This window comes from Xyrauchen texanus, chromosome 45 (assembly GCF_025860055.1).
Source record: "Xyrauchen texanus isolate HMW12.3.18 chromosome 45, RBS_HiC_50CHRs, whole genome shotgun sequence".
Taxonomy (NCBI): domain Eukaryota; kingdom Metazoa; phylum Chordata; class Actinopteri; order Cypriniformes; family Catostomidae; genus Xyrauchen; species Xyrauchen texanus.
In genome coordinates, this window is record NC_068320.1 from 28,437,744 (window position 1) to 28,462,743 (window position 25,000).

Here is a 25,000-nt window from a genome sequence, read left to right on the forward strand (position 1 = left end):
GTTTCTCATGTGTTTGTCATGTGTTTCTCATCTGTTTCTCATGTGTTTGTCATGTGTTTCTCTTGTGTTTCTCGTGTGTTTCTCGTGTGTTTCTCATCTGTTTCTCATGTGTTTCTCATGTGTTTCTCATCTGTTTCTCATCTGTTTCTCATGAGTTTCTCTTGTGTTTCTCATGTGTTTCTCATCTGTTTCTCATCTGTTTCTCATGTGTTTCTCTTGTGTTTCTCATCTGTTTCTTATGTGTTTCTCATGTGTTTCTCATCTTTTTCTCATCTGTTTCTTATGTGTTTCTCATGTGTTTCTCATCTTTTTCTCATGTGTTTCTCATGTGTTTCTCATCTGTTTCTCATGTGTTTCTCATCTGTTTCTCATGTGTTTTTCATCTGTTTCTCATGTGTTTCTCTTGTGTTTCTCATCTGTTTCTCATGTGTTTTTCATCTGTTTCTCATGTGTTTCTCATGTGTTTCTCATGTGTTTCTCATCTGTTTCTCATGAGTTTCTCATGTGTTTCTCATGTGTTTGTCATGTGTTTCTCATCTGTTTCTCATGAGTTTCTCATGTGTTTCTCATCTGTTTCTCATGAGTTTCTCATGTGTTTCTCATGTGTTTGTCATGTGTTTCTCATCTGTTTCTCATGTGTTTCTCATGTGTTTCTCATGTGTTTCTCATCTGTTTCTCATGAGTTTCTCTTGTGTTTCTCTTGTGTTTCTCATGTGTTTCTCATGTGTTTCTCATCTGTTTCTCATGTGTTTGTCATGTGTTTCTCTTGTGTTTCTCGTGTGTTTCTCGTGTGTTTCTCGTGTGTTTCTCATCTGTTTCTCATGTGTTTCTCATCTGTTTCTCATGAGTTTCTCTTGTGTTTCTCATGTGTTTCTCATCTGTTTCTCATCTGTTTCTCATGTGTTTCTCTTGTGTTTCTCATCTGTTTCTTATGTGTTTCTCATGTGTTTCTCATGTGTTTCTCATCTTTTTCTCATCTGTTTCTTATGTGTTTCTCATGTGTTTCTCATCTTTTTCTCATGTGTTTCTCATGTGTTTCTCATCTGTTTCTCATGTGTTTCTCATCTGTTTCTCATGTGTTTCTCATGTGTTTTTCATCTGTTTCTCATGTGTTTCTCTTGTGTTTCTCATCTGTTTCTCATGTGTTTTTCATCTGTTTCTCATGTGTTTCTCATGTGTTTCTCATCTGTTTCTCATGAGTTTCTCATGTGTTTCTCATGTGTTTGTCATGTGTTTCTCATCTGTTTCTCATGAGTTTCTCATGTGTTTGTCATGTGTTTCTCATCTGTTTCTCATGTGTTTCTCATGTGTTTTTCATCTGTTTCTCATGTGTTTCTCATGTGTTTCTCATCTGTTTCTCATGTGTTTGTCATGTGTTTCTCATCTGTTTCTCTTGTGTTTCTCATCTGTTTCTCATGTGTTTCTCATGTTTTTCATCTGTTTCTCATGTGTTTCTCATGTGTTTCTCATCAGTTTCTCATGTGTTTCTCATGTGTTTGTCATGTGTTTCTCATCTGTTTCTCATGTGTTTGTCATGTGTTTCTCTTGTGTTTCTCATCTGTTTCTCATGTGTTTCTCATGTGTTTCTCATCTGTTTCTCATGTGTTTCTCATGTGTTTCTCATCTGTTTCTCATGAGTTTCTCATGTGTTTCTCATGTGTTTGTCATGTGTTTCTCATCTGTTTGTCATGTGTTTGTCATGTGTTTCTCTTGTGTTTCTCATGTGTTTCTCATCTGTTTCTCATGTGTTTCTCATGTGTTTGTCATGTGTTTCTCATGTGTTTGTCATGTGTTTCTCATGTGTTTCTGATGTGTTTCTCATGTGTTTGTCATGTGTTTCTCATTTGTTTCTCTTGTGTTTCTCATGTGTTTGTCATGTGTTTCTCATGTGTTTCTCATCTGTTTCTCATGTGTTTGTTGTGTGTTTCTCATGTGTTTCTCATGTGTTTCTCATTTGTTTCTCATGTGTTTCTCATGTGTTTGTCATGTGTTTGTCATGTGTTTGTCATGTGTTTCTCATGTGCTTGTCATGTGTTTGTCATGTGTTTCTCATGTGTTTCTCATCTGTTTCTCATGTGTTTGTCATGTGTTTCTCATGTGTTTCTCATGTGTTTCTCTTGTGTTTCTCATGTGTTTGTAATGTGTTTCACATCTGTTTCTCATCTGTTTCACATCTGTTTGTCATCTGTTTCTCATGTGTTTCTCATGTGTTTATCATCTGTTTCTCATCTGTTTCTCATGTGTTTCACATCTGTTTCTCATCTGTTGCTCATGTGTTTCTCATCTGTTTCTCATGTGTTTGTCATGTGTTTCGCATCTGTTTCTCATGTCTTTCTCATGTGTTTCTCATGAGTTTCTCATGTGTTTCTCATCTGTTTCACATCTGTTTCTCATGTGTTTCTCATGTCTTTCTCATCTGTTTCTCATGTCTTTCTCATGTGTTTCTCATGAGTTTCTCATGTGTTTCTCATCTGTTTCACATCTGTTTCTCATGTGTTTCTCATGTGTTTCTCATCTGTTTCTCATGTGTTTCTCATGTGTTTCACATCTGTTTCTCATGTGTTTCTCATGTGTTTGTCATGTGTTTCTCATGTGTTTGTCATGTGTTTCACATCTGTTTCTCATCTGTTTCTCATGTGTTTCTCATGTGTTTCTCATGTGTTTCACATCTGTTTCTCATCTGTTTCTCATGTGTTTGTCATGTGTTTCACATCTGTTTCTCATCTGTTTCTCATGTGTTTGTCATCTGTTTCTCATGTGTTTCACATCTGTTTCTCATGTGTTTCTCATGTGTTTGTCTTGTGTTTCACATCTGTTTCTCATCTGTTTCTCATCTGTTTCTCATGTGTTTCTCATGTGTTTCTCATCTGTTTCTCATGTGTTTCTCATGTGTTTGTCATGTGTTTCACATCTGTTTCTCATCTGTTTCTCATGTGTTTCTGTAATGTGTTTCACATCTGTTTCTCATGTGTTTCTCATCTGTTTCTCATGTGTTTCTCATGTGTTTCTTATGTCTGTTTCTCGCCTGTTTCTCATGTGTTCTCATCTGTTTCTCATGTGTTTCGTCTGTTTCTCGTCTGTTTCTCATCTGTTTCATCTGTTTCTCATGTGTTTCTATGAGTTTTCATCTGTTTCATGTGTTTCTCATCTGTTTCTCATGAGTTTCATCTGTTTCTCATGTGTTTTCATCTGTTTCTCATGTGTTTCTATCTGTTTCATGAGTTTCTCATCTGTTTCTCATCTGTTTCTCATCTGATTCTCATGAGTTTCTCATCTGTTTCTCATGTGTTTCTCATCTGTTTCTCATGTGTTTCGCCTGTTTCATCTTTTCTCATGTGTTTCGCCTGTTTCTCATCTGTTTCTCATGTGTTTCTCATCTGTTTCTCATGTGTTTCTATGTGTTTCACATCTGTTTCTCATGTGTTTCTCATGTGTTTCTCATGTGTTTGTCATGTGTTTCTCATGTGTTTGTCATGTGTTTCACATCTGTTTCATCTGTTTCTCATGTGTTTCTATGTTTCTCGATGTGTTTCACATCTGTTTCTCATCTGTTTCATGTGTTTCATGTGTTTCACATCTGTTTCTCATCTGTTTCTCATGTGTTTGTCATGTGTTTCACATCTGTTTCTCATCTGTTTCTCATGTGTTTGTCATCTGTTTCTCATGTGTTTCACATCTGTTTCTCATGTGTTTCTCATGTGTTTGTCTTGTGTTTCACATCTGTTTCTCATCTGTTTCTCATGTGTTTCTCATGTGTTTCTCATCTGTTTCTCATGTGTTTCTCATGTGTTTGTCATGTGTTTCACATCTGTTTCTCATCTGTTTCTCATGTGTTTGTAATGTGTTTCACATCTGTTTCTCATCTGTTTCTCATGTGTTTCTCTTGTGTTTCTCATGTGTTTGTAATGTATTTTCTCATCTGTTTCTCATGTGTTTCTCATCTGTTTCACATCTGTTTCTCATGTGTTTCTCATCTGTTTCTCATGTGTTTCTTATGTGTTTCTTGTCTGTTTCTCGTCTGTTTCTCATGTGTTTCTCATCTGTTTCTCATGTGTTTCTCATCTGTTTCTCATGTGTTTCTCGTCTGTTTCTCATCTGTTTCTCATCTGTTTCTCATCTGTTTCTCATGTGTTTCTCATGAGTTTCTCATCTGTTTCTCATGTGTTTCTCATCTGTTTCTCATGAGTTTCTCATCTGTTTCTCATGTGTTTCTCATCTGTTTCTCATGAGTTTCTCATCTGTTTCTCATGTGTTTCTCATCTGTTTCTCATCTGTTTCTCATCTGTTTCTCATGTGTTTCTCATGAGTTTCTCATCTGTTTCTCATGTGTTTCTCATCTGTTTCTCATGAGTTTCTCATCTGTTTCTCATGTGTTTCTCATCTGTTTCTCATGTGTTTCTCATCTGTTTCTCATGAGTTTCTCATCTGTTTCTCATCTGTTTCTCATCTGATTCTCATGAGTTTCTCATCTGTTTCTCATGTGTTTCTCATCTGTTTCTCATGTGTTTCTCGTCTGTTTCTCATCTGTTTCTCATGTGTTTCTCGTCTGTTTCTCATCTGTTTCTTATGTGTTTCTCATCTGTTTCTCATGTGTTTGTCATCTGTTTTTCATCTGTTTCTCATGTGTTTCTCTTGTGTTTCTCATGTGTTTCTCATCTGTTTCTCATGTGTTTCTCATCTGTTTCTCATGTGGTTCTCATCTGTTTTTCATGTGTTTCTCATGTTTGTCTTGCAGATGCCCACGGCAACATTCCCAGTGGTGGTGAAGATGGGACATGCCCATGCCGGCATGGGAAAGGTATGATCCTGATGCCACTGATGATGATGTAATGACAGGATATTCTGGTCTGATCGGTCTGTTTTGTTTGTGTGTGTTTGATGAGCCTGGAGAGATTTTATGCAGGAATTATGAATATAAAATCAGTATGGGTTGACCGTTATGCGGCACTGAAGAAATGTGATGTCATTAACCCTTTAAGCTCGCATGCAAGACATTTTTTATAATGCATGTAGACAATATGAACAAAACTGAACAAGTGCTTTTAAATCTGCAGATAAATCAGAAGTGTTAAATTTTTATCATTTATAAATAATTTCGCACTGTACATATAATTGCTAAACATCAATCTGATCAAATATTCATGTGTCATATGTTGTTGGAAAGATCTCAAAGAGTAAAATACAACCAGACTATTTGTGTTACTCACAGATAAAAATATAGCGAGTAACAGCTAAATATATGTCTTTGACTATTATGTTGGTGTTGCTTATATGCCGCGTTTTCTCTTATAACTTCATTAAACATAAACATAACATGTAATGTTACATATGATTATTTAGAGTTTGTGATTATCTTTCAATGGAGTCCACACACAAGATAATCAGATGTATAGATCATTACATAATCCACATGAAGCACAATGTTACATATGACCACCAGGAGATGGCGCCAAATACACGACACAGACTCAATGATGACTCAAATGACACAGAATGAAACTCATCCTGTGAAATCTCATGAGTAAAATCATGTCTGCATGCTATGCAAACCTTTAGTCATTGTTGTGTTTGCATGTGTAATTAGTTCTTATGTACAATTATGAGTTTTTAATCTCAATGAGATTTGTGTGAATGTGTGTTATAAGTGTGTGTGTGTGTGTGTGTGTTTTATAAGTGTGTGTGTTATAAGTGTGTGTGTGTGTTTTTTATAAGTGTGTGTGTGTGTGTTTTATAAGTGTGTGTGTTATAAGTGTGTGTGTGTTTTATAAGTGCGTGTGTTATAAGTGTGTGTCTGTGTGTGTTTTATAAGTGTGTGTGTGTGTGTTATAAGTGTGTGTGTTATAAATGTGTGTGTGTGTTATAAGTGTGTGTGTGTGTGTGTGTGTTATAAGTGTGTGTGTGTGTGTGTGTTTTATAAGTGCGTGTGTGTGTTATAAGTGTGTGTGTGTGTGTTTTATAAGTGTGTGTGTTATAAGTGTGTGTGTGTGTTTTATAAGTGTGTGTGTTATAAGTGTGTGTGTGTTTTATAAGTGTGTGTGTTATAAGTGTGTGTGTGTGTGTGTTTTATAAGTGTGTGTGTGTGTGTTTTATAAGTGTGTGTGTGTGTGTTATAAGTGTGTGTGTTATAAGTGTGTGTGTGTGTTATAAGTGTGTGTGTGTGTGTGTTTTATAAGTGTGTGTGTGTGTGTGTGTTATAAGTGTGTGTGTTATAAATGTGTGTGTGTGTTATAAGTATGTGTGTGTGTGTGTGTGTGTGTTATAAGTGTGTGTGTGTGTGTGTGTGTGTGTGTTTTATAAGTGCGTGTGTTATAAGTGTGTGTGTGTTTTTTATAAGTGTGTGTGTGTGTTTGTGTGTTTTATAAGTGTGTGTGTGTTATAAGTGTGTGTGTGTGTGTTTTATAAGTGCGTGTGTTATAAGTGTGTGTGTGTGTGTGTGTTATAAGTGTGTGTGTGTGTGTTTTATAAGTGTGTGTGTGTTATAAGTGTGTGTGTGTGTGTGTTTTATAAATGCGTGTGTTATAAGTGTGTGTGTGTTATAAGTGTGTGTGTGTTATAAGTGTGTGTGTTATAAGTATGTTATAAGTGTTTGTGTGTGTGTTATAAGTGTGTGTGTGTTATAAGTGTGTGTGTTATAAGTGTGTGTGTGTGTTATAAGTGTGTGTTATACGTGTGTGTTATAAGCATGTGTGTGTGTGTGTGTTTATAATTGTGTGTGTGTGTGTGTGTTATAAGCGTGTGTTATAAGTGTGTGTGTGTGTTATAAGTGTTTGTGTGTGTGTGTTATACATGTGTGTGTGTTATAAGCGTGTTTGTTATAAATGTGTGTGTTATAAGTGTGTGTGTGTTATAAATGTGTGTGTTATAAGTGTGTGTGTTATAAGTGTGTGTGTGTGTTATAAGTGTGTGTGTTATAAGTGTGTGTGTGTGTGTGTGTTATAAGTGTGTTTGTGTGTTATAAGTGTGTGTGTTATAAGTGTGTGTGTGTGTTATAAGTGCGTGTGTGTTATAAGTGTGTGTGTGTGTTATACGTGTATGTGTTATAAGCGTGTGTGTGTGTTTTATAAGTGTGTGTGTGTGTGTGTGTGTGTTATAAGTGTGTGTGTTATAAGTGTGTGTGTGTGTTATAAGTGTGTGTGTTATAAGTGCGTGTGTGTTATAAGTGTGTGTGTGTGTGTGTGTTATACGTGTGTGTGTGTTATAAGTGTGTGTGTTATAAATGTGTGTGTTATAAGTGTGTGTGTGTGTGTGTTATAAGTGTGTGTGTTATACATGTGTGTTATAAGTGTGTGTGTGTGTGTGTTATACGTGTGTGTTATAATTGTGTGTGTTATACGTGTGTGTTTTAAGTGTGTGTGTGTGTGTGTGTGTTATAAGTGTGTGTGTGTGTGTTATAAGTGTGTGTGTGTGTGTGTGTTATAAGTGTGTGTGTTTGTGTGTTGTTATAAGTGTGTGTGTTATACGTGTGTTATAAGTGTGTGTGTGTGTGTGTGTTATATATGTGTGTTATAATTGTGTGTGTTATACGTGTTTGTTATAAGTGTGTGTGTGTTATTAGTGTGTGTGTTATAAGTGTGTGTGTGTTATAAGCGTGTGTGTTATAAGTGTGTGTGTGTGTTATAAGTGTGTGTGTGTGTGTTATAAGTGTGTGTGTTGTGTGTGTTATAAGTCTGTGTATGTGTGTGTGTTATAAGTGTGTGTGTGTGTGTGTTGTTATAAATGTGTGTGTTATAAGTGTGTGTGTTATAAGTGTGTTATAAGTGTGTGTGTGTGTGTGTGTTATATATGTGTGTTATAATTGTGTGTGTTATACGTGTGTGTTATAAGTGTGTGTGTGTTATACGTGTGTGTTATAAGTGTGTGTGTGTGTGTGTTATACATGTGTGTTATAATTGTGTGTGTTATAAGTGTGTGTGTGTGTTATAAGTGTGTGTGTCTCTTATAACTTCATGAAACATAAACATAACATATAATGTTACATATGATTATTTAGAGTTTGTGATTATCTTTCAATGGAGTCCACACACAAGATAATCAGATGTATAGATCATTAGATAATCCACATGAAGCACAATGTTACATATGACCACCAGGAGATGGCGCCAAATACACGACACAGACTCAATGATGACTCAAATGACACAGAATGAAACTCATCCTGTGAAATCTCATGAGTAAAATCATGTGTGCATGCTATGCAAACCTTTAGTCATTGTTGTGTTTGCATGTGTAATTAGTTCTAATGTACAATTATGAGTTTTTAATCTCAATGAGATTTGTGTGAATGTGTGTGTGTTATAAGTGTGTGTGTGTGTGTGTGTGTGTTTATAAGTGTGTGTGTTATAAGTGTGTGTGTGTGTGTTTTTTATAAGTGTGTGTGTGTGTGTGTTTTATAAGTGTGTGTGTTATAAGTGTGTGTGTGTTTTATAAGTGCGTGTGTTATAAGTGTGTGTGTGTGTTTTATAAGTGTGTGTGTGTGTTTTATAAGTGTGTGTGTGTGTTATAAGTGTGTGTGTTATAAGTGTGTGTGTGTGTGTGTGTGTGTGTTTTATAAGTGTGTGTGTGTGTGTGTGTGTGTGTTATAAGTGTGTGTGTTATAAATGTGTGTGTGTTATAAGTGTGTGTGTGTGTGTGTGTTTTATAAGTGCGTGTGTGTGTTATAAGTGTGTGTGTGTGTTTTATAAGTGTGTGTGTTATAAGTGTGTTTGTGTGTGTTTTATAAGTGTGTGTGTTATAAGTGTGTGTGTGTTTTATAAGTGCGTGTGTTATAAGTGTGTGTGTGTGTGTGTGTGTGTGTTTTATAAGTGTGTGTGTGTGTGTTTTATAAGTGTGTGTGTGTGTTATAAGTGTGTGTGTGTGTGTGTTTTATAAGTGTGTGTGTGTGTGTGTTATAAGTGTGTGTGTTATAAATGTGTGTGTGTGTTATAAGTGTGTGTGTGTGTGTGTGTGTGTGTTATAAGTGTGTGTGTGTGTGTTTTATAAGTGTGTGTTATAAGTGTGTGTGTGTTTTTATAAGTGTGTGTGTGTGTGTTTTATGAGTGTGTGTGTGTGTTTGTGTGTTTTATAAGTGTGTGTGTGTGTTATAAGTTGTGTGTGTGTTATAAGTGTGTGTGTGTGTGTTTTATAAGTGTGTGTGTTATAAGTGTGTGTGTGTGTGTGTGTTATAAGTGTGTGTGTGTGTGTTTTATAAGTGTGTGTGTTATAAGTGTGTGTGTGTGTGTGTTTTATAAGTGTGTGTGTTATAAGTGTGTGTGTGTGTGTTATAAGTGTGTGTGTGTTATAAGTGTGTGTTATAAGTGTGTGTGTTATAAGTGTTTGTGTGTGTGTTATAAGTGTGTGTGTTATAAGTGTTTGTGTGTGTGTTATAAGTGTGTGTGTGTTATAAGTGTGTGTGTGTGTGTGTGTGTTTTATAAGTGTGTGTGTTATAAGTGTGTGTGTGTGTTTTTTATAAGTGTGTGTGTGTGTGTTTTATAAGTGTGTGTGTTATAAGTGTGTGTGTGTTTTATAAGTGCGTGTGTTATAAGTGTGTGTGTGTGTGTGTGTTTTATAAGTGTGTGTGTGTGTGTTTTATAAGTGTGTTTGTGTGTTATAAGTGTGTGTGTTATAAGTGTGTGTGTGTGTTTTATAAGTGTGTGTGTGTGTGTGTGTTATAAGTGTGTGTGTTATAAATGTGTGTGTGTTATAAGTGTGTGTGTGTGTGTATGTGTGTGTTATAAGTGTGTGTGTGTGTGTGTGTGTTTTATAAGTGCGTGTGTGTGTTATAAGTGTGTGTGTGTGTTTTATAAGTGTGTGTGTTATAAGTGTGTTTGTGTGTGTTTTATAAGTGTGTGTGTTATAAGTGTGTGTGTGTTTTATAAGTGCGTGTGTTATAAGTGTGTGTGTGTGTTTTATAAGTGTGTGTGTGTGTGTGTTTTATAAGTGTGTGTGTGTGTGTTATAAGTGTGTGTGTGTGTGTGTGTTTTATAAGTGTGTGTGTGTGTGTGTTATAAGTGTGTGTGTTATAAATGTGTGTGTGTGTTATAAGTGTGTGTGTGTGTGTGTGTTATAAGTGTGTGTGTGTGTGTGTGTGTGTTTTATAAGTGCGTGTGTTATAAGTGTGTGTGTGTTTTTTATAAGTGTGTGTGTGTGTGTGTTTTATAAGTGTGTGTGTGTGTTTGTGTGTTTTATAAGTGTGTGTGTGTGTTATAAGTGTGTGTGTGTGTTTTATAAGTGTGTGTGTGTGTTTTATAAGTGCGTGTGTTATAAGTGTGTGTGTGTGTGTGTGTTATAAGTGTGTGTGTGTGTGTTTTATAAGTGTGTGTGTTATAAGTGTGTGTGTGTGTGTGTGTTTTATAAGTGTGTGTGTTATAAGTGTGTGTGTGTGTTATAAGTGTGTGTGTTATAAGTGTGTGTGTTATAAGTGTGTGTGTTATAAGTGTTTGTGTGTGTGTTATAAGTGTGTTTGTGTTATAAGTGTGTGTGTTATAAGTGTGTGTGTGTGTTATAAGTGTGTGTTATACGTGTGTGTTATAAGCATGTGTGTGTGTGTGTGTGTTTTATAATTGTGTGTGTGTGTGTGTGTGTGTTATAAGCGTGTGTGTGTGTTATAAGTGTTTGTTTGTGTGTGTTATACGTGTGTGTGTGTTATAAGCGTGTTTGTTATAAATGTGTGTGTTATAAGTGTGTGTGTGTTATAAGTGTGTGTGTTATACGTGTGTGTTATAAGTGTGTGTGTGTGTGTGTGTGTGTGTTATAATTGTGTGTGTTATAAGTGTGTGTGTGTTATAAGTGTGTGTTATAAGTGTGTGTGTGTGTGTGTTATAAGTGTGTTTGTGTGTTATAAGTGTGTGTGTTATAAGTGTGTGTGTGTTATAAGTGCATGTGTGTTATAAGTGTGTTTGTGTCTTATACGTGTATGTGTTATAAGCGTGTGTGTGTGTTTTATAATGTGTGTGTGTGTGTGTGTGTTATAAGTGTATGTGTGTGTTATAAGCGTGTGTGTTATAAGTGCGTGTGTGTTATAAGTGTGTGTGTGTGTGTGTGTGTGTGTTATACGTGTGTGTGTGTTATAAGTGTGTGTGTTATAAATGTGTGTGTTATAAGTGTGTGTGTGTGTGTTATAAGTGTGTGTGTTATACATGTGTGTTATAAGTGTGTGTGTGTGTGTGTTATACGTGTGTGTTATAATTGTGTGTGTTATACGTGTGTGTTTTAAGTGTGTGTGTGTGTGTGTGTGTGTTATAAGTGTGTGTGTGTGTTATAAGTGTGTGTGTGTGTGTGTTATAAGTGTGTGTGTTTGTGTGTTGTTATAAGTGTGTGTTATACGTGTGTGTGTTATACGTGTGTTATAAGTGTGTGTGTGTGTGTGTGTTATATATGTGTGTTATAATTGTGTGTGTTATACGTGTGTGTTATAAGTGTGTGTGTGTTATACGTGTGTGTTATAAGTGTGTGTGTGTGTGTGTGTTATACATGTGTGTTATAAGTGTGTGTGTTATAAGTGTGTGTGTGTTATAAGCGTGTGTGTTATAAGTGTGTGTGTGTGTTATAAGTGTGTTGTGTGTGTTATAAGTGTGTTGTGTGTTATAAGTGTGTGTGTGTGTGTTATAAGTGTGTGTATGTGTGTGTGTTATAAGCGTGTGTGTGTGTGTGTTGTTATAAATGTGTGTGTTATAAGTGTGTGTGTTATACGTGTGTTATAAGTGTGTGTGTGTGTGTGCGTGTTATATATGTGTGTTATAATTGTGTGTGTTATACGTGTGTGTTATAAGTGTGTGTGTGTTATACGTGTGTGTTATAAGTGTGTGTGTGTTATAAGTGTGTGTGTGTGTTATAAGTGTGTTTGTGTTATAAGTGTGTGTGTGTGTTATAAGTGTGTGTGTGTGTTATAAGTGTGTTTGTGTTATAAGTGTGTGTTATACGTGTGTGTTATAAGTGTGTGTGTGTTATACGTGTGTGTTATAAGTGTGTGTGTGTGTTATAAGTGTGTTTGTGTTATAAGTGTGTGTGTGTTATAAGTGTGTGTGTGTGTTATAAGTGTGTTTGTGTTATAAGTGTGTGTTATACGTGTGTGTTATAAGTGTGTGTGTTATAAGTGTGTGTGTGTGTGTTATAAGTGTGTTTGTGTTATAAGTGTGTGTGTGTTATAAGTGTGTGTGTGTGTGTGTTATAAGTGTGTTTGTGTTATAAGTGTGTGTTATACGTGTGTGTTATAAGTGTGTGTGTGTGTTATACGTGTGTTTTTATAAGTGTGTGTGTGTTATAAGTGTGTGTGTGTGTTATAAGTGTGTTTGTGTTATAAGTGTGTGTGTGTTATAAGTGTGTTTGTGTTATAAGTGTGTGTTATACGTGTGTGTTATAAGTGTGTGTGTGTGTTATACGTGTGTTAAGTCATCTATAGGGTGTAGTTTGCAATGATCTCAGATCAGTGGTCTCTGTGGGTTGGGTGGAGGGCATTAAAACAGGGGTTTTCCACATAAGTGTGATACGACATTTCACAATCACCTTTTTCTGATGGGGTTATTTCCATTCATCATTTCATTATCGTTAATCTTAAAGAGAAAAACAACAACATTCATAACTGATGGGCGCACATGCAGACATACAGTAAATCACGGATCCGCCCTTCTCCACATTCACCAACAAACTCTTTTGAAGCAGTTATTCGTAATGACCCCGTTGACCTCATGACCTTTACAATTCACAAAAGTGTCTCAGTGACTAACCTTCACACCTTTAAACTGCACTGTCACAGAAGGTCAAAGGTCACAGGGACAGTCTGTCTGGGTCATTCAGAGGATAATGAAGTGTATTAGGGTCATTATTAATATGTGGTTTGTTTCTGTGTGATGCAGATAAAGGTGGAGAGCGCTAATGATTTTCAGGACATCACCAGTGTGGTCGCGATAGCTAAAACATACGCCACGGCCGAACCCTTCGTGGACTCCAAGTACGACATCCGGATCCAGAAAATTGGCAATAACTACAAAGCATACATGTAAGAGCCTGTTTGTGTGTGTGTGGACTGTGTTCAAGTGTTCACTTGTGTAAACCACAAGTGTTCCTGTATGAAGACCCTTCTCTCTCTAATGTGCCACCCTGCGTTGGCATCTTCACTGGCGTCTGCTGGTGTTTGTGGGCAGCCGGAGCACCAGTCATGTGACGAGTAAATACACCCATCTGACCAGAGAGACATGTATGTGTGTGCGTGAGAGCTTGCTCAATTTGAGAATCACATATTAAACTTGCTACACTACCACTGCTGGGTAGTAACAGATTACATGTAATCAGTAGCAGTGGTACTGGTAATTACCCCGCAAACATGGGGCATCGGGGGGGGGGCCTCCGGTCGGAAGGCAAAATGTTTAAGGGGTGACGCGCTGCTCTGTGTAGCGGTTCACGTGCATTGTGAAGGCAAAGTACTGCAGGTTCACGCAATTCAAAACAATTCAAGCCACTTAAAGGGACAGTACACCCAAAAATAAAAACACTCAGTATTTATTCACCCTCATGCCATCCCAGATGTGTGTGATGTTCTTTCTTCTGCAGAACACAAATGAAGATTTTTAGAAGAATAGTAGGTTCATACAATGCAAGTGAATGGTGACCAGAAATTTGAAGCTCCAAAAAAGCACATAAAGGCAGCGTAAAAGTAATCAATACGACTCCAGTGGTTTAATCCATGTCTTCAGAAGATATATGATAGGTGTGAGTGAGAAACAGATCAATATTTATGTCCCTTTTTACTATAAATCTCCACTTTCACTTTCCCATTCATCTTCTTTTGTTTTTGGCAATTCACATTCTTCTTGCATATCGCCACCAACTGTGCATTATGCTTTTTCCATGTTTTTGACGCATTTAGAGTAATAATATAGAATCTGTGTGAGATACGTAAGTAAGTAACGAGCGCTGTTGCTCACTATTGCATGTATTTGATAACGAATCATTTCAGAAATAACTCTCAAACCCAGATTTATATTTTAAATGTTTGGATGAAACAACACAAGATACAGTGATGTAAATAAACGTGGAATAATTTACATTAAGTTAAACAGGATTAGCATAAAATATGATGCATAACATTAAAATAATATCTTAAAGACACAGCTCATTCTCTATTTATTATTACATATTTGTCTTGAATTCAGGGTTTCTTGTGCGTAATGAGAAAACGAGCCGTTACAGGAGCACTTGGTGTTATTGCATCCTTGTTTAGGAGAACATCCATCTCAGGAAACTGGAAGGCAAATACAGGATCTGCAATGCTGGAACAGATCGCCATGACCGACAGGTGACATTCATACATGTTCATTATATCAGTCTTACACTTATCAAACAACAACACCTCATACTGATGATCATGGGGAAATATTATACATTTTTATATACAGTTTTTATTTTCATGGTTTCACTACGAATATCATGGTTAAATATGGTTACTGTAGTAAAACCATAGTTCAAATATTGCAAGAGAATAATTCCTGCCATGTCCTCTAAGGGGCTCCGTAGCATCTTAATATCTATTTAGTTAAATTAGAAAAACATTTTAAAACATTACTTTGGACAAACTCTATTTGTAGAGTTGTCAACAGTGTCTAAATCTGAAAACTTCCATGCAAGAATCCATGCAGTTAAACCGGAGTATTTATTTTGTGTTTGCCTTTTAGAAGGTCAGTATTAAAAATGCCTTGAGGGTGTAAGGGGTTAAACATCTCATATTCATCATTGTGTTGACAGGTATCGTGTGTGGGTCGACTCGTGCTCGGAGATGTTTGGAGGTCTGGATATCTGCGCTGTTAAAGCCGTCCATGGCAAAGATGGCAAAGACTACATTATAGAGGTGTGTTCAGACAGTCACATCACATCTGCACAGATAAACACTTCCTGTAGTCAAAACATACAGGGAGAATCAGACAGTCGGGTGATTATTATGCGATTTACATACAGTAACTGTGACATTTAAAGCATTAGAGTGAGATTGGTGCATCCTGAACAGCGCTGAAAAAGTAACAGGTGTGAATGGTTCATCCTCAACAGCGCTGAGAAAAGTAACAGGTGTGATTGGTGCATTCTCAACAGCGCTGAGAAAAGTAACAGGTGTGATTGATTCATCCTGAACAGCGCTGAGAAAAGTAACAGGTGTGATTGGTGCATCCTAAACAGCGCTGAGAAAAGTAACAGGTGTGATTGGTGCATCCTAAACAGCGCTGAGAAAAGTAACAGGTGTGATTGGTGCATCCTAAACAGCGCTGAGAAAAGTAACAGGTGTGAATGGTTCATCCTCAACAGCGCTGAGAAAAGTAACAGGTGTGATTGATTCATCCTGAACAGCGCTGAGAAAAGTAACAGGTGTGATTGGTGCATCCTAAACAGCGCTGAGAAAAGTAACAGGTGTGAATGGTTCATCCTCAACAGCGCTGAGAAAAGTAACAGGTGTGATTGATTCATCCTGAACAGCGCTGAGAAAAGTAACAGGTGTGATTGATTAATCCTGAACAGCGCTGAGAAAAGTAACAGGTGTGATTGATTCATCCTGAACAGCGCTGAGAAAAGTAACAGGTGTGATTGATTCATCCTGAACAGCCTGAGAAAAGTAACAGGTGTGATTGGTGCATCCTGAACAGCGCTGAGAAAAGTAACAGGTGTGATTGATTCATCCTGAACAGCGCTGAGAAAAGTAACAGGTGTGATTGATTCATCCTGAACAGCGCTGAGAAAAGTAACAGGTGTGATTGATTCATCCTGAACAGCGCTGAGAAAAGTAACAGGTGTGATTGGTGCATCCTAAACAGCGCTGAGAAAAGTAACAGGTGTGATTGGTGCATCCTTAACAGCGCTGAGAAAAGTAACAGGTGTGATTGGTTCATCCTGAACAGCGCTGAGAAAAGTAACAGGTGTGATTGGTTCATCCTGAACAGCGCTGAGAAAAGTAACAGGTGTGAATGGTTCATCCTCAACAGCGCTGAGAAAAGTAACAGGTGTGATTGATTCATCCTGAACAGCGCTGAGAAAAGTAACAGGTGTGATTGATTAATCCTGAACAGCGCTGAGAAAAGTAACAGGTGTGATTGATTCATCCTGAACAGCGCTGAGAAAAGTAACAGGTGTGATTGATTCATCCTGAACAGCGCTGAGAAAAGTAACAGGTGTGATTGGTGCATCCTGAACAGCGCTGAGAAAAGTAACAGGTGTGATTGATTCATCCTGAACAGCGCTGAGAAAAGTAACAGGTGTGATTGATTCATCCTGAACAGCGCTGAGAAAAGTAACAGGTGTGATTGATTCATCCTGAACAGCGCTGAGAAAAGTAACAGGTGTGATTGGTGCATCCTAAACAGCGCTGAGAAAAGTAACAGGTGTGATTGGTGCATCCTTAACAGCGCTGAGAAAAGTAACAGGTGTGATTGGTTCATCCTGAACAGCGCTGAGAAAAGTAACAGGTGTGATTGGTTCATCCTGAACAGCGCTGAGAAAAGTAACAGGTGTGATTGGTTCATCCTCAACAGCGCTGAGGAAAGTAACAGGTGTGATTGGTTCATCCTGAACAGCGCTGAGGAAAGTAACAGGTGTGATTGGTTCATCCTGAACAGCACTGAGAAAAGTAACAGGTGTGAATGGTTCATCCTGAACAGCGCTGAGAAAAGTAACAGGTGTGAATGGTTCATCCTGAACAGCGCTGAGAAAAGTAACAGGTGTGAATGGTTCATCCTGAACAGCGCTGAGAAAAGTAACAGGTGTGATTGGTTCATCCTGAACAGCGCTGAGAAAAGTAACAGGTGTGATTGGTTCATCCTGAACAGCGCTGAGAAAAGTAACAGGTGTGATTGTTTCATCCTGAACAGCGCTGAGAAAAGTAACAGGTGTGATTGGTGCATCCTAAACAGCGCTGAGAAAAGTAACAGGTGTGATTGGTTCATCCTGAACAGCGCTGAGAAAAGTAACAGGTGTGAATGATTCATCCTGAACAGCGCTGAGAAAAGTAACAGGTGTGATTGGTTCATCCTGAACAGCGCTGAGAAAAGTAACAGGTGTGAATGGTGCATCCTCAATAGCGCCACTTAGTGGCCACCGTGACTTCCTGCAGTCTGAACACCTGCGCAAACGGTAATGAGAATTTGGGAGAAAATGAGCTCAATGGTCATGAAAACATTGTGGTGAAGTATGACCTGCGCATGTTGTCATGAGGTTCAGGTTAGTTCCAGGGGCGGGGCCAGAAGGGTGGCACGGGGTGGCCGCCCTAAATATGAGCTTTACCACTCCAACTCGGACCCTGCATGGTCCATAACAACATTTCGTCCGTGTCTGGGAGGACAACATATTGGATGCCACCCCTTGCCACCTCTTTTCCACCCCTGGCATAAAACACTGGACACGCCCCCCTGGTTAGTTCAGCTATTAAATGTGTTTGTTCAGGTGATGGACAGCTCGATACCTCTGATTGGGGAACACGTGGAGGAGGACCGACAGCTCATCTGTGATCTGGTCATCAGTAAAATGGCGTTTGCTCTGCTGGGGGTCACGATACCACAGACGGCAACCAGCAAGGTACTGCAGCCACTGACCGATTAACTGGAACTCAACATGTGACGGGGTTAACTCATGTGTGTTTGTTTCTCTACAGACTCCGTCCGGACCGCAGACGACACAACCCAAACGAGCCGCAGGTGAACAATCATCCATGACACGCTGTTGTATATTCAGACCAACAGCACCGGTGTGAGTGTGATGTTATTAGTAACGTGTGTGTGTGTGTGTGTGTGTGTGTGTGTGTGTGTAGGTGGTCCTCGTTCTGCTTCTGGTTCTCCGTCTCAGTCGGGTCAGGCATCACCGCAGCGGGCACGATCTGCCAGTACCTCACCCAGTCAGGCCTTCCAGCCCGGTCCAATCCCGTCATCCGGATCCGCCTCACAGAAACAAGCCCCACAGCTCAAGTGAGAACATGATCTGATCCACGCACTCATCACAGGTCATGTGTTTGTGTCCCGTCACATTGACACGTCCTGTCAAGACATTTGTGCTACTGTAGGGCAATGGTATTTCAGCCTAAAACCTGCTGTACCAGTGAGACACTTCCAATGGAAGTCAATGGGGTTTAATCTGTAAACATTAAAATACTCACTGACACATAAACAATATGTGTGTTAACATGATTTTACTGTCATATAATCACTTATTAACCACATCTGTGGAGAGATAGAGACAATGTTAAACTCTGTTGCCATGACGATGAAACATCAACAAACCCTAAAATGATGATTTAAACAACTTTACAGCTCAAACAATACACGAGTTTAACAGAAGAATTAATGTAAGTGCTTTTATAAAAGTATAAGTTTCACATTTCTGTTCTGAGACTCGAGCGTTACTGCTGTGAACATTTTCTATTTCATACCTAATAAACATACAAATAAAAAAAACTGTTAGAGAGCTATAGGATGCTCCCTTGCTCCCTATTTAGTGCATGACTTAACCTCCAGTGTGCTGTCTGTCTGCACTGGTCTCAGAACAGTTATAGGAGAGATATAGGATGCTCCCTTGCTCCCTATTTAGTGCATGACTTAACCTCCAGTGTGCTGTCTGTCTGCACTGGTCTCAGAACAGTTATAGTGAGCTATAGGATGCTCCTTTGCTCCCTATTTAGTGCATGACTTAACCTCCAGTGTGCTGTCTGTCTGCACTGGTCTCAGAACAGTTATAGAGAGCTATAGGATGCTCCCTTGCTCCCTATTTAGTGCATGACTTAACCTCCAGTGTGCTGTCTGTCTGCACTGGTCTCAGAACAGTTATAGTGAGCTATAGGATGCTCCCTTGCTCCCTATTTAGTGCATGACTTAACCTCCAGTGTGCTGTCTGTCTGCACTGGTCTCAGAACAGTTATAGGAGAGCTATAGGATGCTCCCTTGCTCCCTATTTAGTGAATGACTTAACCTCCAGTGTGCTGTCTGTCTGCACTGGTCTCAGAACAGTTATAGGAGAGCTATAGGATGCTCCCTTGCTCCCTATTTAGTGAATGACTTAACCTCCAGTGGGCTGTCTGTCTGCACTGGTCTCAGAACAGTTATAGAGAGCTATAGGATGCTCCCTTGCTCCCTATTTAGTGAATGACTTAACCTCCAGTGGGCTGTCTGTCCGCACTGGTCTCAGAACAGTTATAGGAGAACTATAGGATGCTCCCTTGCTCCCTATTTAGTGCATGACTTAACCTCCAGTGTGCTGTCTGTCTGCACTGATCTCAGAACAGTTATAGAGAGCTATAGGATGATCCCTTGCTCCCTATTTAGTGCATGACTTAACCTCCAGTGTGCTGTCTGTCTGCACTGGTCTCAGAACAGTTATAGGAGAGCTATAGGATGCTCCCTTGCTCCCTATTTAGTGAATGACTTAACCTCCAGTGTGCTGTCTGTCTGCACTGGTCTCAGAACAGTTATAGGAGAGCTATAGGATGCTCCCTTGCTCCCTATTTAGTGCATGACTTAACCTCCAGTGTGCTGTCTGTCTGCACTGGTCTCAGAACAGTTTGAAATGCAGCTTATTTTCATCATAACTCCATATAAAGACTCTGATAGACACATTCATCAGTTTTTAGATGAACACATTTAATCTCAGTGTGATAATGTTCAGTAAATATAGGAATGCATGAATAGAACTGTATTGTACAGTGATAACTAAATAAACATAACAAAATTATATTAAAATGAAGTGAAATGACCCACAAATGTTTTAGAGTTGAAAGTTATTCAAAATAACATTCACTGTCTGTTTTTCCATTTTTGTGGGAATAATGTCCCAGTGTCCACGTATGTGGACATCATGTTTATCAGCGCGTTGAAGTGCGAAACATTATCAGATTTTTTAAAGCGGCATATCAAATGAAACTAGAGACTCTCCTCTTTACAGCCAAACAGGTTTCAATGAAACAACTTCAAGAGATTTCATACCAGAGGCACTTTTGTTGTGTCTGCGCCTGTAGAAGTGCTTCAAGGACTCGGTGCGGCAGAAGTTTTACCCTTAATTGACAGTCTAGAGTCTGTGAACCGTATTCAGTCAGTTTTATTCATTTAATTTATGCGTTGCGTGTAGAGAAGACAAAATACAAAGTCAACGCATGTGGACACAAGGTTAAACATGAGGGTAAACTCTCCAAAAAGTGTCCCCATTCACTTCCACTACAAGTGTCTTACTATAACATGGATTTCTTATTTTTCTTTTTTTTTTTTTGTGGAAATGAATTTTGGTGAATTTACATTGATTCATTAATTAGTGATTTTAGAATGTAAATTAGGGCTCATTTACACATTTGAACAAATAATGAATCTGTCTTTGCGAAGTCACAACAATGCACGACTACATTCAGTGTTTGTGTTTCGTTCACGCCAGTGCTGTCCATTCCTCCTTTTATCTCAGTGATGTGTGTGTGTGTGTGTGTAGTTCTGAAGTGTGTGTCGTTATCTTGCAGTAAGTCGCAGTCGCTGACGAACACATTCAGCGAGACGATGCGCGGCAACACCACGGACGACGAGGCCAAAGCTGAAACCATCCGCAGCCTGCGCCAGTCCTTCGCCAGCCTCTTCTCTGACTAACACACACACTATCACACACACACTATCACACACACACTATCACACACGCACTATCACACACACACACAGGTGTCGGTGTGATGGTCACACATGTTCAGACAGCAGCAGAATACGCTTGTCAGTCCTGTTTGTGAGTGTATGTACAATGTAATTTCGGGATGAATTCTGACTGTTAAAAATGCGAGAGCCGCTCTCCCTGAACACACACACTTATCTCGCTCATCTGTGTGTGTGTGTGTGTGTGTGTGTGTGTGTGTTGTGTTTTTCCATGTGGCGTGTGTAGGGTTGCCACCCATCCACTATTCCCAGGATCGTCCTGGTTTTTGGCCGTGTGTCCTGTAAAAATGTAATTCCATTCCATGATGCAAAAAGTCCCAGAATTTTAGCATTTTCCCCACATATGCATCCTTGTTTATAAACACACTATGCAAGGAAACATGAAGTCTGAGATAAAGTGAGATTCCTCTCTTTTGTGTGAACAATCCTTTAAACTTTAGTCTATATACAGTCGTGGCCAAAAATATTGGCACCCTTGGTAAATATGAGAACACAACGCTGTGAATAATATATCCTTATTGTTGATCCTTTTAATCTTTCATTCATAATATTCACACAAATATTCACGGAGATGCACGCTGGTGGACTCTTCAGTTCACCCCACAGGTGTTCTATGGGGTTCAGGAGACTGGGGTGGCCATAGCAGAACCTGCAGGAAGATCCAACCAGGGCCCATTGTGAGCTTTCTGGCAGAGGCAGTCAGGTTTTGGTTTAGTATCGGTTGGTATATGATAGAGTCCATGATGCCATGTATCCGAACAAGATGTCCAGGACCACTAGCATAAAAACGCCAAGATCCAACACCACATTTAACGGTCTCTTCATCTCCGTGTGTGCCAAACCCATCTCTGGTGTTTCATCTGACCACAGAACCCGGTCGCATTGAAGTCCCAGTCGTGTCTGGCAAACTGAAGACGCTCGAGTTTGTTGTTGGATGAGAGCAGAGGCTTTTTCTTCAAACCCTCCCAAACAACTTCTGGTGATGTAGGTGACGTGTGATTGTAGTTTTGGAGACTTTCTGAGCCCCAAGACCTCCAGCTGTGATCCTCTTTGGCCACTTGAACATCCTGAACATCCTCCTCATGTGTGTGGAGACGATATCGACACGTGTCCTCTTTCATAACGACTTTGAACATCTCATTGATGAGAACTTCTTAAGTATTGGCCTGATGGTGGAAATGGGCATTTTCAGTGCTTTGGCTATTTTATTATAGCCACTTCCCATTTTGTGAAGCTCAACAACCTTCTGCCGCACATCAGAACTATATTCTATAATGTAACCCTGTGTGATGGATGATTAAAGCTATGTACACACTGCCATTCATTTTCAATGAGAGCACAGCGACTTCCGGCGACACAAGCTGTCGCGACCGTTGGCGACTAGATGTGGGCGTGTCCAGCGACGCGACAAAGTTGAGACAAGTTCAACTTTATTCAAATGAAGAGCGACTAACAGAAGCAACAGCCAATAGGAGAGAAGACGGGAGAGCTCACATGATCCTTCTCTCTCTCTCAGCTCCTGCAGTAACGGAAAGATGGATGAAAGGCTAATTCTTGCTGTTAGCAATTGCCTAGTGCTCTATGATATGGATATGGTATATCCAGTCGCAGCTCTTGCACCAGCCGTTGGTACTCGCCGTGCTGACTCCGAGATTGAATGGTTTTGTGGACCCAGACAGACCGGCGTTTGCATTTTCGCGGCAGATAAACAGCCGCTATGGCAAACAGCACGCCTTGTTTCTCGCTCATCTTTGCTATAAAGCATTTTATGTACTGATTCCATTTATATTGAGTCTTTTCCCTCCAAAATGTTTGTTTTTAGTGGCAAGAAAAGAGATTCGCTGTCAACAGCAATGGAATGACATCCGTGAATGTCATTTATAAACGTTACTAGGCAACCAGTAGTGGGAACGCCCACTAGCGACTTCACCGCCAGCCACTGGCGACCTGCAGCGACAAAGTCTCTGGCAGTGTGAACGCAGCTTTATGAGATTTGGCCTGCGTGTTACCTCATAATTATTCCCCTGTGAAACAGGAAGTCATGGCTGAACAATCTCATGTTCCTAATCACCCAGATGTACCAAAACATTTAAAACATGAATGGAAATATACTTCAGATATATTAATAATTGAGAGAAAAATATTAATTTAATAATGAGATATTTCCCCACTTTGAATTGATTAACTTCAATTTGTGTGAATATTATGAATGAAAGATTAAAAACATTGTTCACAGCCTTCTTTGCTCATTTTACCAAGGGTGCCAATACTTTTGGCCATCACTGTAATGCTTTAATGTTCAGTAAAACTGTAAGATCTCTTATAGGATCATGATGCCCAACATTTCCAAGTATTATAAAAGGGGACAAAAAGGCTATTTTTAAGGTTTACACATTTCATTTCATACAAACAATCCATCAATGTGAATTTTGCGATATTTTAAACTAATTAAATTAGTAAAACGTTTTTTTTTTTATTATTTTTTTTTACTTAATTTTGTTAAAGATTACTCATTTAAATTTGAGGGAATGTTGATGTTGAAGTGCATGAATGTTTTTATACTTTATATATTATTTTATACACAATACGTTCATATTTATACATTTTAAATCAGTTTAATATTTCCGTCTGAACCTTATATAAGAAGAAAACTGAATAAGTCATTAATATGTTAAACCTGTACACAAATATATATCATAACAACATCACATCCAATTCAATTGAGACATCTTAAAAGTCCAAATTAAATAAATATACGTATATATATATATATAAATAAATGATTTAGTGCAATTGCAGAATTATTTTGTGTATTTTGTTCTGCGTGTGTTAAAAATAGGCTACAATATTTTGCATGAATGTTAATGTTTGAGTAATCGCCATATCAGACCTGAAGTAAACGATCATAAATCATCTTTTATTTCACACATGACTTTGGAAATTCATCCAGGAATTGTCCAGGTTGGCAACTAGCTGTGCCCGTGTGGCATCATTGTGCCAGCGTTTGGGGTCGAGGGTCACTCAATGCTGTTAAACTAGTTACTCAGAGTGTCGCATGTGTCTGCTGCTTTTATTCATATTCAATCTTTCGTTCACGTTTGGATTGTTGAAATGGACCAAATCCTGTCCTGTGCCGTTTAATCCGCTCGCTCAGAATATAAAGCCATAAATATAAATGTTGTAAATCAGAGGAATCCTGTACAGCTTTACGTGGACTGCCGTTGTTGGCGTGTGTACGTGATGTTTTACTTGTGATGCTGTAAATAATGTCTGATTTATCAAACACATACACGTCATCGTGATGCTTAAACTTCAGTTATTTATTGAGGAATTATTTACAGTAATCCCAGCTAATAAACAGCATTTATGTACTGTTGATGTAGAACATTTGCATGATTTTTAAAGATATTTACATTCGAGGAACTGCTAAGAATCATCCAAGTTAAAGTGTCACACCTGGAAATAAACATACATAAATATGCAAATTACTGTATTTATGACAGCAGATGATCACATGATGAACCTGCATCATCTCTGTGCACAAATAAAAACATTAAAATTGAAATTAATTTGAAATAATTGGAGTAAATTTGTTTAAAGTTGCTGTTAATCAGGGGTACACACACTTTTTTGTGTGATGATCTACTTTTAAATGAGCAACTCAATAAGATCTACCAACTAAAAACACACAGTTTCATTTAAAATAAGAAAATGCTTGTTGGGACTACTGCATGTATCCCTACATGGAATTCATCTTATAATTAATAAACAAATATATAATAATGTTCAATGTTGATATCATTCAGTTTTAACACTAAACCCAAAACACCTACAGCACAATAGATTACAATAGTCAGGGCATTGACCAGTAAATATTGACCAGGCCATGTTTTGTTTATTCAGTTGCCATGACAACTAGGTTTGCGAATACGGGCAAGGCGCATATGCGCAAACCTAGTTGTCATGGCAACTGAATAAACAAAACCTCGCCTGGTCAATATTTACTCGTCAAGTGCAAGTCAGACAGAAACTAAAAGAAGGAAAGACATTATATTTATTTGTATTAAAATTTAACGAAAGTACATTTACATTTGTGCGATCTACCAGCATTGCCTTTGCGATCGACTGGTAGATCGCGATCGAGGTATTGGGCACCCCTGCTGTAAGTAATTTACTCATGGAAAGGTATACAAAATAAAAGTCCTTCTCCCTGAAAGCTATGACTGAAATAAGTGTGGTGAGATATCTATCCGGTCTCTGTGACATCACTAGACTCTGTAAACAACAAACAAAAATGTGTCTGCGGTCTCTGACGCTTTCGACCTGTCAATCATGTCGCTCGTTCTCATAGTATTGTAGCTGTATTGAATTATTGAGGCTTAAT

The 25,000-nt window shown here is 38.5% G+C and overlaps 1 protein-coding gene across 1 annotated transcript in view; it reads left to right on the forward strand.

The window, feature by feature from the left end:
- Window positions 1–25,000, forward strand: part of LOC127637263 (synapsin-3-like) — a 124,920-nt gene that overhangs the window by 97,966 nt on the left and 1,954 nt on the right. Inside the window, exons 7-14 of the mRNA XM_052118225.1 lie at window positions 4,736–4,798; window positions 12,832–12,974; window positions 14,196–14,270; window positions 14,717–14,819; window positions 17,393–17,524; window positions 17,601–17,643; window positions 17,757–17,910; window positions 20,436–25,000. The exon at window positions 20,436–25,000 is cut by the window's right edge and continues 1,954 nt beyond it. Coding sequence (XP_051974185.1) covers window positions 4,736–4,798; window positions 12,832–12,974; window positions 14,196–14,270; window positions 14,717–14,819; window positions 17,393–17,524; window positions 17,601–17,643; window positions 17,757–17,910; window positions 20,436–20,559 — 837 coding nt within the window. The 3' untranslated portion in view covers window positions 20,560–25,000. The remainder of the gene's footprint in view (window positions 1–4,735; window positions 4,799–12,831; window positions 12,975–14,195; window positions 14,271–14,716; window positions 14,820–17,392; window positions 17,525–17,600; window positions 17,644–17,756; window positions 17,911–20,435) is intronic.